This window comes from Pelodiscus sinensis, chromosome 9, assembly GCF_049634645.1.
Source record: "Pelodiscus sinensis isolate JC-2024 chromosome 9, ASM4963464v1, whole genome shotgun sequence".
NCBI classification, from domain to species: Eukaryota; Metazoa; Chordata; order Testudines; family Trionychidae; genus Pelodiscus; species Pelodiscus sinensis.
In genome coordinates this window covers 62,583,909-62,597,275 of record NC_134719.1, presented here as the reverse complement: position 1 = coordinate 62,597,275, position 13,367 = coordinate 62,583,909, and the positions used below count along the sequence as shown (strand labels likewise).

The 13,367-nt window shown below is 68.2% G+C and overlaps 2 protein-coding genes across 6 annotated transcripts in view; both read right to left on the bottom strand.

Annotated features, from left to right (window-relative positions):
- The window catches only part of NUF2 (NUF2 component of NDC80 kinetochore complex), a 35,291-nt gene extending 26,910 nt beyond the window's left edge, over window positions 1–8,381 (bottom strand). Inside the window, exon 1 of the mRNA XM_075936966.1 lies at window positions 8,227–8,381. The gene's annotated coding sequence lies outside the window, so the exon portion shown is untranslated. The remainder of the gene's footprint in view (window positions 1–8,226) is intronic.
- Window positions 8,382–10,208: 1,827 nt separating this feature from the next.
- The window catches only part of ADCY10 (adenylate cyclase 10), a 52,968-nt gene continuing 49,809 nt past the window's right edge, over window positions 10,209–13,367 (bottom strand). For all 5 annotated transcript variants that reach the window (XM_075936961.1, XM_075936963.1, XM_075936964.1 and 2 more), the window contains one exon: window positions 10,209–10,575. In XM_075936961.1, the coding sequence (XP_075793076.1) occupies window positions 10,387–10,575 (189 nt within the window). In that variant the 3' untranslated portion in view covers window positions 10,209–10,386. The remainder of the gene's footprint in view (window positions 10,576–13,367) is intronic.

Genomic DNA, 13,367 nt, shown 5'->3' with positions numbered 1-13,367 from the left:
CTCTGTTCATTCCCTCTCAACTACTGGAACCTCCTGTGTCAGAAGGCCCAGCTACAGGGACCTTTGGTCTGACTAGGCATGTCCAGGGACCCCAAGCACCAGTACCCAGTGCCGACACCCCTTCCCGCCACAGGGACCAGCACTGACACCCCCTTCCGCCCCAAGGACCCCCTCAGGGCCTGGCACTGATACCCCCTCCCGCCCCAAGGACCCCCTCAGGGCCCGGCACTGACACCCCCTCCCGCCCCAGGGACCCCCTCAGGGCCCGGCACTGACACCCCCTCCCGCCCCAGGGACCCCCCCCCAGCACCCCGCACTGACACCCCCTCCCGCCCCAGGGACCCCCCCCCAGCACCCCGCACTGACACCCCCTCCCGCCCCAGGGACCCCCCCAGCGCCCCGCACTGACACCCCCTCCCGCCCCAGGGACCCCCTCAGGCCCCGCACTGACACCCCCTCCCGCCCCAGGGACCCCCTCAGGGCCCCGCACTGACACCCCCTCCCGCCCCAGGGACCCCCTCAGGCCGGGCACTGACACCCCCTCCCGCCCCAGGGACCCCCTCAGGCCGGGCACTGACACCCCCTCCCGCCCCAGGGACCCCTCAGGCCGGGCACTGACACCCCCTCCCGCCCCAGAGACCCCCTCAGGGCCCCGCACTGACACCCCCTCCCGCCCCAGGGACCCCTCAGGGCCCGGCACTGACACCCCCTCCCGCCCCAGGGACCCCTCAGGGCCCCGCACTGACACCCCCTCCCGCCCCAGGGACCCCCTCAGGGCCCCGCACTGACACCCCCTCCCGCACCAGGGACCCCCTCAGGGCCCCGCACTGACACCCCCTCCCGCCCCAGGGACCCCTCAGGGCCCCGCACTGACACCCCCTCCCGCCCCAGGGACCCCTCAGGGCCCCGCACTGACACCCCCTCCCGCCCCAGAGACCCCACAGGGCCCCGCACTGACACCCCCTCCCGCCCCAGGGACCCCTCAGGCCGGACACTGACACCCCCTCCCGCCCCAGGGACCCCTCAGGGCCCCGCACTGACACCCCCTCCCGCCCCAGGGACCCCTCAGGGCCCCGCACTGACACCCCCTCCCGCCCCAGGGCCCCCTCAGGCCGGGCACTGACACCTCCTCCCGCCCCAGGGACCCCTCAGGCCGGGCACTGACACCCCCTCCCGCCCCAGGGACCCCTCAGGGCCCCGCACTGACACCCCCTCCCGCCCCAGGGACCCCTCAGGGCCCCGCACTGACACCCCCTCCCGCCCCAGGGACCCCTCAGGCCGGGCACTGACACCCCCTCCCGCCCCAGGGACCCCCTCAGGGCCCCGCACTGACACCCCCTCCCGCCCCAGGGACCCCCTCAGGGCCCCGCACTGACACCCCCTCCCGCCCCAGGGACCCCTCAGGGCCCCGCACTGACACCCCCTCCCGCCCCAGGGACCCCCTCAGGGCCCCGCACTGACACCCCCTCCCGCCCCAGGGACCCCCTCAGGGCCCCGCACTGACACCCCCTCCCGCCCCAGGGACCCCTCAGGCCGGGCACTGACACCCCCTCCCGCCCCAGAGACCCCCTCAGGGCCCCGCACTGACACCCCCTCCCGCCCCAGGGACCCCTCAGGGCCCCGCACTGACACCCCCTCCCGCCCCAGGGCCCCCTCAGGGCCCCGCACTGACACCCCCCCCCCCGGCCCCAGGGCCCCCTCAGGCCGGGCACTGACACCCCCTCCCGCCCCAGGGACCCCTCAGGCCGGGCACTGACACCCCCTCCCGCCCCAGGGCCCCCTCAGGGCCCCGCACTGACACCCCCCCCGCCCCAGGGCCCCCTCAGAGCCCCGCACTGACACCCCCTCCCGCCCCAGGGACCCCTCAGGCCGGGCACTGACACCCCCCCCGCCCCAGGGCCCCCTCAGGCCGGGCACTGACACCCCCTCCCGCCCCAGGGCCCCCTCAGGGCCCCGCACTGACACCCCCCCCCGCCCCAGGGACCCCTCAGGGCCCCGCATTGACACCCCCTCCCGCCCCAGGGACCCCTCAGGCCGGGCACTGACACCCCCCCCCCGCCCCAGGGCCCCCTCAGGCCGGGCACTGACACCCCCTCCCGCCCCAGGGCCCCCTCAGGCCGGGCACTGACACCCCTTCCCGCACCAGGGACCCCCTCAGGGCCGGGCACTGACACCCCCTCCCGCCCCAGGGACCCCTCAGGGCCGGGCACTGACACCCCCTCCCGCCCCAGGGACCCCTCAGGCCGGGCACTGACACCCCCTCCCGCCCCAGGGCTCCCTCAGGGCCCCGCACTGACACCCCCTCCCGCCCCAGGGACCCCCTCAGGGCCCCGCACTGACACCCCCTCCCGCCCCAGGGACCCCCTCAGGGCCCCGCACTGACACCCCCTCCCGCCCCAGGGCCCCCTCAGGCCGGGCACTGACACCCCCTCCCGCCCCAGGGACCCCTCAGGGCCCCGCACTGACACCCCCTCCCGCCCCAGGGACCCCCTAGGCCGGGCACTGACACCCCCTCCCGCCCCAGGGCCCCCTCAGGCCGGGCACTGACACCCCCTCCCGCCCCAGGGACTCCCTCAGGGCCCCGCACTGACACCCCCTCCCGCCCCAGGGCCCCCTCAGGCCGGGCACTGACACCCCCTCCCGCACCAGGGCCCCCTCAGGCCCCGCACTGACACCCCCTCCCGCCCCAGGGACCCCTCAGGCCCCGCACTGACACCCCCTCCCGCCCCAGGGCCCCCTCAGGCCCCGCACTGACACCCCCTCCCGCCCCAGGGACCCCCTCAGGGCCCCGCACTGACACCCCCCCCCGCCCCAGGGCCCCCTCAGGGCCCCGCACTGACACCCCCTCCCGCCCCAGGGACCCCTCAGGCCCCGCACTGACACCCCCTCCCGCCCCAGGGCCCCCTCAGGCCGGGCACTGACACCCCCTCCCGCCCCAGGGCCCCCTCAGGCCGGGCACTGACACCCCCTCCCGCCCCAGGGCCCCCTCAGGGCCCCGCACTGACACCCCCTCCCGCCCCAGGGACCCCGTCAGGGCCCCGCACTGACACCCCCTCCCGCCCCAGGGCCCCCTCAGGCCGGGCACTGACACCCCCTCCCGCCCCAGGGCCCCCTCAGGCCGGGCACTGACACCCCCTCCCGCACCAGGGACCCCCTCAGGGCCGGGCACTGACACCCCCTCCCGCCCCAGGGACCCCCTAGGCCGGGCACTGACACCCCCTCCCGCCCCAGGGACCCCTCAGGCCGGGCACTGACACCCCCTCCCGCCCCAGGGACCCCCCAGGGCCCCGCACTGACACCCCCTCCCGCCCCAGGGCTCCCTCAGGCCGGGCACTGACACCCCCTCCCGCCCCAGGGACCCCTCAGGGCCCCGCACTGACACCCCCTCCCGCCCCAGGGACCCCCTAGGCCGGGCACTGACACCCCCTCCCGCACCAGGGCCCCCTCAGGCCCCGCACTGACACCCCCTCCCGCCCCAGGGCCCCCTCAGGCCCCGCACTGACACCCCCTCCCGCCCCAGGGACCCCTCAGGGCCCCGCACTGACACCCCCTCCCGCCCCAGGGACCCCTCAGGGCCCCGCACTGACACCCCCTCCCGCCCCAGGGACCCCTCAGGGCCCCGCACTGACACCCCCTCCCGCCCCAGGGACCCCCTCAGGGCCCCGCACTGACACCCCCTCCCGCCCCAGGGCCCCCTCAGGCCGGGCACTGACACCCCCTTCCGCCCCAGGGACCCCTCAGGGCCCCGCACTGACACCCCCTCCCGCCCCAGGGACCCCTCAGGCCCCGCACTGACACCCCCTCCCGCCCCAGGGCCCCCTCAGGGCCCCGCACTGACACCCCCTCCCGCCCCAGGGCCCCCTCAGGGCCCCGCACTGACACCCCCTCCCGCCCCAGGGCCCCCTCAGGGCCCCGCACTGACACCCCCTCCCGCCCCAGGGCCCCCTCAGGGCCCCGCACTGACACCCCCTCCCGCCCCAGGGCCCCCTCAGGGCCCCGCACTGACACCCCCTCCCGCCCCAGGGACCCCCTCAGGGCCCCGCACTGACACCCCCTCCCGCCCCAGGGACCCCTCAGGGCCCCGCACTGACACCCCCTCCCGCCCCAGGGACCCCTCAGGGCCCCGCACTGACACCCCCTCCCGCCCCAGGGCCCCCTCAGGGCCCCGCACTGACACCCCCTCCCGCCCCAGGGCCCCCTCAGGGCCCCGCACTGACACCCCCTCCCGCCCCAGGGCCCCCTCAGGGCCCCGCACTGACACCCCCTCCCGCCCCAGGGACCCCCTCAGGGCCCCGCACTGACACCCCCTCCCGCCCCAGGGACCCCCTCAGGGCCCCGCACTGACACCCCCTCCCGCCCCAGGGACCCCTCAGGGCCCCGCACTGACACCCCCTCCCGCCCCAGGGACCCCTCAGGGCCCCGCACTGACACCCCCTCCCGCCCCAGGGACCCCCCAGGGCCCCGCACTGACACCCCCTCCCGCCCCAGGGACCCCTCAGGGCCCCGCACTGACACCCCCTCCCGCCCCAGGGACCCCCCAGGGCCCCGCACTGACACCCCCTCCCGCCCCAGGGACCCCTCAGGGCCCCGCACTGACACCCCCTCCCGCCCCAGGGCCCCCTCAGGCCGGGCACTGACACCCCCTCCCGCCCCAGGGCCCCCTCAGGGCCCCGCACTGACACCCCCTCCCGCCCCAGGGACCCCTCAGGCCGGGCACTGACACCCCCTCCCGCCCCAGGGACCCCTCAGGCCCCGCACTGACACCCCCTCCCGCCCCAGGGACCCCTCAGGCCGGGCACTGACACCCCCTCCCGCCCCAGGGACCCCCCAGGGCCCCGCACTGACACCCCCTCCCGCCCCAGGGACCCCTCAGGGCCCCGCACTGACACCCCCTCCCGCCCCAGGGACCCCTCAGGCCGGGCACTGACACCCCCTCCCGCCCCAGGGACCCCCCAGGGCCCCGCACTGACACCCCCTCCCGCCTCAGGGACCCCTCAGGGCCCCGCACTGACACCCCCTCCCGCCCCAGGGACCCCCTCAGGGCCCCGCACTGACACCCCCTCCCGCCCCAGGGACCCCTCAGGGCCCCGCACTGACACCCCCTCCCGCCCCAGAGACCCCTCAGGCCGGGCACTGACACCCCCTCCCGCCCCAGGGACCCCTCAGGCCGGGCACTGACACCCCCTCCCGCCCCAGGGACCCCTCAGGGCCCCGCACTGACACCCCCTCCCGCCCCAGGGACCCCTCAGGGCCCCGCACTGACACCTCCTCCCGCCCCAGGGACCCCTCAGGGCCCCGCACTGACACCCCCTCCCGCCCCAGGGACCCCCTCAGGGCCCCGCACTGACACCCCCTCCCGCCCCAGGGACCCCTCAGGGCCCCGCACTGACACCCCCTCCCGCCCCAGGGACCCCCTCAGGGCCCCGCACTGACACCCCCTCCCGCCCCAGGGACCCCTCAGGCCGGGCACTGACACCCCCTCCCGCCCCAGGGACCCCTCAGGGCCCCGCACTGACACCCCCTCCCGCCCCAGGGACCCCTCAGGCCAGGCACTGACACCCCCTCCCGCCCCAGGGACCCCTCAGGCCGGGCACTGACACCCCCTCCCGCCCCAGGGACCCCTCAGGCCGGGCACTGACACCCCCTCCCGCCCCAGGGACCCCTCAGGCCAGGCACTGACACCCCCTCCCGCCCCAGGGACCCCTCAGGCCGGGCACTGACACCCCCTCCCGCCCCAGGGACCCCTCAGGCCAGGCACTGACACCCCCTCCCGCCCCAGGGACCCCTCAGGCCCCGCACTGACACCCCCTCCCGCCCCAGGGACCCCTCAGGGCCCCGCACTGACACCCCCTCCCGCCCCAGGGACCCCTCAGGGCCCCGCACTGACACCCCCTCCCGCCCCAGGGACCCCTCAGGCCGGGCACTGACACCCCCTCCCGCCCCAGGGACCCCTCAGGGCCCCGCACTGACACCCCCTCCCGCCCCAGGGACCCCTCAGGCCCCGCACTGACACCCCCTCCCGCCCCAGGGACCCCTCAGGGCCCCGCACTGACACCCCCTCCCGCCCCAGGGACCCCTCAGGCCGGGCACTGACACCCCCTCCCGCCCCAGGGACCCCTCAGGGCCCCGCACTGACACCCCCTCCCGCCCCAGGGCCCCCTCAGGCCGGGCACTGACACCCCCTCCCGCCCCAGGGACCCCCCAGGCCGGGCACTGACACCCCCTCCCGCCCCAGGGACCCCTCAGGGCCCCGCACTGACACCCCCTCCCGCCCCAGGGACCCCTCAGGCCGGGCACTGACACCCCCTCCCGCCCCAGGGACCCCTCAGGGCCCCGCACTGACACCCCCTCCCGCCCCAGGGACCCCTCAGGCCCCGCACTGACACCCCCTCCCGCCCCAGGGACCCCTCAGGCCCCGCACTGACACCCCCTCCCGCCCCAGGGACCCCTCAGGGCCCCGCACTGACACCCCCTCCCGCCCCAGGGACCCCTCAGGCCGGGCACTGACACCCCCTCCCGCCCCAGGGCCCCCTCAGGGCCCCGCACTGACACCCCCTCCCGCCCCAGGGCCCCCTCAGGCCGGGCACTGACACCCCCTCCCGCCCCAGGGCCCCCTCAGGCCGGGCACTGACACCCCCTCCCGCCCCAGGGACCCCCCAGGCCGGGCACTGACACCCCCTCCCGCCCCAGGGACCCCCCAGGCCGGGCACTGACACCCCCTCCCGCCCCAGGGACCCCTCAGGGCCCCGCACTGACACCCCCTCCCGCCCCAGGGCCCCCTCAGGCCGGGCACTGACACCCCCTCCCGCCCCAGGGACCCCTCAGGCCGGGCACTGACACCCCCTCCCGCCCCAGGGACCCCTCAGGCCGGGCACTGACACCCCCTCCCGCCCCAGGGACCCCTCAGGGCCCCGCACTGACACCCCCTCCCGCCTCAGGGACCCCTCAGGGCCCCGCACTGACACCCCCTCCCGCCTCAGGGACCCCTCAGGCCGGGCACTGACCCCCCCCCCCCCGCCCCAGGGACCCCCCAGGGCCCCGCACTGACACCCCCTCCCGCCCCAGGGCCCCCTCAGGGCCCCGCACTGACACCCCCTCCCGCCCCAGGGACCCCTCAGGCCGGGCACTGACACCCCCTCCCGCCCCAAGGACCCCTCAGGGCCCCGCACTGACACCCCCTCCCGCCCCAGGGACCCCTCAGGGCCCCGCACTGACACCCCCTCCCGCCCCAAGGACCCCTCAGGGCCCCGCACTGACACCCCCTCCCGCCCCAGGGACCCCTCAGGCCGGGCACTGACACCCCCTCCCGCCCCAGGGACCCCTCAGGGCCCCGCACTGACACCCCCTCCCGCCCCAGGGACCCCTCAGGGCCCCGCACTGACACCCCCTCCCGCCCCAGGGCTCCCTCAGGGCCCCGCACTGACACCCCCTCCCGCCCCAGGGACCCCCTCAGGGCCCCGCACTGACACCCCCTCCCGCCCCAGGGACCCCTCAGGGCCCCGCACTGACACCCCCTCCCGCCCCAGGGACCCCCTCAGGGCCCCGCACTGACACCCCCTCCCGCCCCAGGGACCCCCTCAGGGCCCCGCACTGACACCCCCTCCCGCCCCAGGGACCCCTCAGGCCGGGCACTGACACCCCCTCCCGCCCCAGGGACCCCCCCAGGGCCCCGCACTGACACCCCCTCCCGCCCCAGGGACCCCCTCAGGGCCCCGCACTGACACCCCCTCCCGCCCCAGGGACCCCCCAGGGCCCCGCACTGACACCCCCTCCCGCCCCAGGGACCCCCCAGGGCCCCGCACTGACACCCCCTCCCGCCCCAGGGACCCCCTCAGGGCCCCGCACTGACACCCCCTCCCGCCCCAGGGCCCCCTCAGGCCGGGCACTGACACCCCCTCCCGCCCCAGGGCCCCCTCAGGGCCCCGCACTGACACCCCCTCCCGCCCCAGGGACCCCTCAGGGCCCCGCACTGACACCCCCTCCCGCCCCAGGGCTCCCTCAGGGCCCCGCACTGACACCCCCTCCCGCCCCAGGGACCCCTCAGGGCCCCGCACTGACACCCCCTCCCGCCCCAGGGACCCCTCAGGGCCCCGCATTGACACCCCCTCCCGCCCCAGGGACCCCTCAGGCCCCGCACTGACACCCCCTCCCGCCCCAGGGACCCCTCAGGCCGGGCACTGACACCCCCCGCGCGGGGGGGTAAGTACTGACGCGCCTCGCGCTCACCTGACATAGGGGCGAGAGGGGCCGCTGCGCCTGACGTCACGTCGCTTTTTCAAATCTGGCGGGCGCCCCGCCCACAGAACGTCCCTTCGGTCGCGACCGCGTTCCTCCGCCCACAACGTGGGGACCGCGCGAGCTCGACGTGGGGCTGCGGGGCGGGGCCTGAACGGTCCGGCCCCGCCCCCCCGCCAGGGAGCGGCCCTGGGGCCGGCCCGGCTCGCGCACACGCCCCCGTGCGCATGCCCGGGGCGCGGCAGCTTGTCAAGGCAGCGCGCAGCGCCCCCTGCTGCTGGCTCTGCTCACGGCGCGCTCGCTGCGCGGGTGCCCCGGACGCGTCACCGCCTACTCCGCTTCCAGAAGCGGCGTGGTCCGTGTAAACGGGGTGCGCGCCACAAACGCTCCCTACCGGGCTGGCGATTTCCAGACCGTGGTAGCTCACAGAGAAGGGCCAAGGGGTCGGTGACTGTCAGTGTTTCCCACACAGGACCCACCCACCTAGCAATAAAGATACCTCTGCCCAGAAGCATTTTCCATGTGGATCTCACACCTCTGCAAGGCTGTAGTGTGCACCGGCTGGGTACACGGCTTCCTCAGCCCCGGGCTGTCTCCTTGAGCTGTACACCCCGTGTCTTTACCAGTGTCCACAGTGGGCAGAACTGTCAGTGATCAGGGGAAACCCGCCCCATGTATCTCTTTCCTTATCCAAAAACGGCGAGGAGTCCTGTAGCACCTTATAGACTAACCAAAGTGTTGGAGCATAAGCTTTCGTGGGCAAAGACGCACTTCGTCAGAAGCAGGACTCCTTGCCACTTTTGCAGAGTCAGACTAACACAGCTACCCCTCTGATACTTGACTTCCTTATCCAGACATTCTGCTGCCATATCTCCAGGACCACCCTTATTTCACCCCTCATGGCCAGCAGCTACCTGGCCCTTTCGGACAAATCCCTAAAGTGGAACGATTTTCACCCTGTGTGATTGGAGGCTGTCTGGATCCATACTGCAAGGCTGTCCCACATAATGAGGACAAGTTGAGGCGCCTTTGTTGTTCTATTATTCCACTCTTTGTTTCTGTGAGAAAATCTCCCATGCAATATTACGGTCTTCTTTTTAAAAGAAGAAAACTTGAGAGAAAAAAAAGAGTAATGGCAGTTGAAAATAGTAACTCCAGTCCCAGTTAGGAACAGGAAGTTGCTAGCATTTGTTGCTCAGTTTTATCTTAGTTTCCTACCACAAATTATAGTGAATCAGTATTTGATTTTGAAGAAATGATGTAAGAGCAGCCCAAGTTAAAATTGAGCACTCCTGTTCAAATCTGGAAGGCAGGGATAGGTTCTCTTTCCCAGTATTGGATGAATCTGGAGAGGAAAAGTCCATTTCTGTGTCCATGGCTGTGGAAATGGAGTTGGATCCTCCTGTGAGCCTGGCATTGCATCTAAAGCTACCCAGGCCCTCTCTGCTGGCATCCACATACTTCCCTTGCTAGACTTCAGATAATGGTGAACTGTCCACCCAATTTCTTCTTTGGGGGTGGCAAACTGAGGCCATGGGCATCCCTTATCCAGTCTGGGGAAGAGTGTGAGACTGGGCTAAAGCCACCTACTCGCTGTGCACACATGTTCCCCATTCATAGCACCAGCCCCTTCTAGCAACCAGCTCTCCATTCACAACAAGCTGCTTCTCCTGTGCAAAACTCACAACTTTCCCACTCCCTTCCCTCCCGTTTCCTGATGCTAACAACTAAGGGCACACTGGGAAATGTAGTCTCTTCCCTGCTCCAGGGCCAGATCTCTAGGCAGGGAGCTGGCCAAGGAAATACAGCTTCCACGGTACCTTGGGCTCCCCATCATGCACAGCAGGCTTCACTGCAAAGTGAAGAAGGGAGAGAAATGGGGCTCTGGTTATAAAGGAATACATTACTATAATGAAGAGCTATTGCAGAGTTTAAGTCAGAGTGGAAAAAATGGTCTAAGCAAGCAAGGGCAAGACATTAGAATCCAGACTTTATCAAAGGAAGAGATGAGCCAATGCGGAGGGTTTTGCAGAGAGAGGGCAGGCGTTGTTATGTGTGGCGCAGGAATGTCATAAATGCTTACAAATGTGGGCAGTGCTGGCTAAAGAAAGCTTACAAAGTGCTCCGGGTCATTTCAGAACTACATGCAGCTCAAACATCTACAACCTCAGGTTCTGGGAAAGGATTGTTAATATCCAGCGCTGGCACCCGCAGCAAGTACTTGGTTTTATGGATCTCTGGAAAGTCCTCCTCTGTCATTCCTTTTTCCCACTTGGGAAAATCTGGTGCGGCTTTGAACCATAAGTCTTCCATGGGGCCTTTTGCAGTGAACCACCACTCCTAGGGAGAACAAAAGGGGAAATGAGAGGCCAGAATGAGACCAGATCTACTGAGGTAGCATTCCTACAGCTTGCTATTCTGCACGGCCCCACAAGCAGACCAGGGAACAAACTGGGATTATGCAAATTGCAGATTGATCCTTGGATCTCACCTGGCTTTGGGGAAGGGAGTACAGCCGGTCCCCGACTTACGAACGAGTTACATACCAAACACTAGGTCGAACTCGATCTGTTCGTAAATCAGATTACATTCACTTAAGTATGACCGCAGTGTTCATAAGTGCGGATTCCGTTCGTAACTCGGGTTCCGGCTGTATAGGAGGTTGGTCGTAAATACGAACGGTCGTAAGTCGATGCGTTCGTAACTCGGGTTCCGGCTATATAGGAGGTTGGTCGTAAACACGAACGGTCGTAAGTCGATGCGTTCGTAACTCGGGGACCGGCTGTAATCTGCACCAGGCCTAAACCAAGCACAAATCTCTTTGCCCTGGAAGGTGGGTGCTTGGGGGCAGCAACACTCCGTTCCCAATACAGCAGGTGTTCTAGGGGCAGAGTATGGATGGAGCCAGGTCCACAGTTTGGGAAGGCAGTGCCTTCCTCCGCCTATTATACCCACCGCCCCCACCTGTCCCATGTAGGAAGAGAAGTAATGACCCCATTGAAACATCTCTGCTCCCCATGCTGTGCCCAGCAATGAAAGTAAGTTGAAATTTCTTGCAGGTACTGTCCTATCGCAACCCAGTGCCCAGTCAGCTCTTTCAATAGCTCCCTGCTGGCTTTTACCACATCTTAGCCAGCACTTGCCAGAGCTGCGCACAAGGCGCCCCTACTCGCTTTCACCTCTGGCTATGCCCCATGATACAGGTAGACCACCGAGCGATGCTAAGGCTTGTTAGCCTCCCCCTTCTTACACACTGCTAGGCTACGTCTACACTGGCCCCTTTTCCGGAAGGGGCATGTAAATTTCATGAGTCGTAGTAGGGAAATGCGCGGGGGATTTAAATATCCCCCGCGGCATTTAAATAAAAATGTCCGCCGCTTTTTTCCGGCTTTTAAAAAAGCCGGAAAAGAGCGTCTACACTGGCCCCGATCCTCCGGAAAAAGTGCCCTTTTCCGGAGGATCTTATTCCTACTTCGAAGTAGGAATAAGATCCTCCGGAAAAGGGCACTTTTTCCGGAGGATCGGGGCCAGTGTAGACGCTCTTTTCCGGCTTTTTTAAAAGCCGGAAAAAAGCGGCGGACATTTTTATTTAAATGCCGCGGGGGATATTTAAATCCCCCGCGCATTTCCCTACTACGACTCATGAAATTTACATGCCCCTTCCGGAAAAGGGGCCAGTGTAGACGTAGCCCCCTAAGGTGTAATAGGAATGGTTTTCATTTGAGGATATACGCTATGCTGGAAGAGCAAATATCATAGTGACTTCTCTGTCCACAACAGACTATATGGCAATAAAGCAGGGCAACTGCCCTTACCATGAGACCAGAACAGACCTGGCACACAAAGTCCTCAGAAGTGGGAAAAATGCACCTGGCAGGGGGAATGATACCCAGCCCAACTCAGATCTCACTGGTACATTTTCACATCCAAAAAGTAGCTCACAAGGACTGAAAGGCATTTTCTGTGATGCTGAATGGACTAAGACACGTGGGCTGGAATCTCAAGCCGCACCTTGCTCCCCAGCTTGACAGAGTCTACGGGTCCGTCTACACAGCACCGTTAGTCTGGAATAACAATGTGCATCTACACACAAGCAGTTATTTCGACATGCTATCAAAATATTGTCCAGCTGGAGGACTTCTTACTCCGACTCCGATAACCCTCATTGTACCTGGAGTAAGGGAAATCAGAGGAAGGGTGACCGATTTCGAAATAAGTGCTGTGTAGACGTGCTCAAATTCGAAATAAGCAATTTCGACTTAAGCTACACAATTAGCGTAGCTCAAGTTGTGTGGCTTATTTCAAGTTTACCCTGTTGTGTAGACGCACCCTAAGGGTGCTGCTGAGTACCTGGGGCAAGAGCTGGGGGCTGATCCGTTGTGGGGTTTTAAATAGTCACTGCTCCAGGCTACGCAATAGCACAGTTAATAGAGTCCTAGACAGAGTCTGTTCCATGTGAGTGGGTGTGGACATACGTGGCAGGGCGAAGGCCGAGGTGCTGGGCACACTTCTCCCCCAAGCCTTGTTCATGAATGCCATGCCAGTCCCAGGCTGTCCGAGAACGTCACAAACCTCCCTGGAAGTGAGCAGTGAGGTGGGCTTGGGGTGTATGACTTTATGGTGGGGCAACTCTCGGCCCTGTTAAAGAGCTCCTCTCGTCCCAACCAGCCTCCAGCCTGTACAGCGGTAAATCTTGTCCGGCTTAAGGATGGCGGGGCTTAAAAAGGAGGCTGCCCACCCAGTTTGGGGTAGCTCTCTGAAGGGCGAGGACTGCAGTGCAGCATCCCTCACTCCCAGGAGGAGGGAAACGGCTACAGAGCCTCGCCCACCCAGGCCCTCTCAGAAAGAAGGAGGGCTGGTACTTCTGTGGTACTTTTGCCTTTTTTCCCTTCTCTCTTTCTTTGGCTTCACCAAATTTCTGTTTGGACTAGCCACCGGGCAAGGGGGCAGAAGCCTGGAACAGCACTAGTACAAGGGGATACTAGGGAGGTACAGCCTACTACAGGCTCTTACCAGCTCCATCCACTGTTTTGATCATTTGCCTTCCAAGCCTTCCCTTGACTTTCGGGTGCAGCCATAGACCTGCAACCAGCTCCACTTTCTGCTAGGGAGCCCTGAATCCCTTCCCAGAG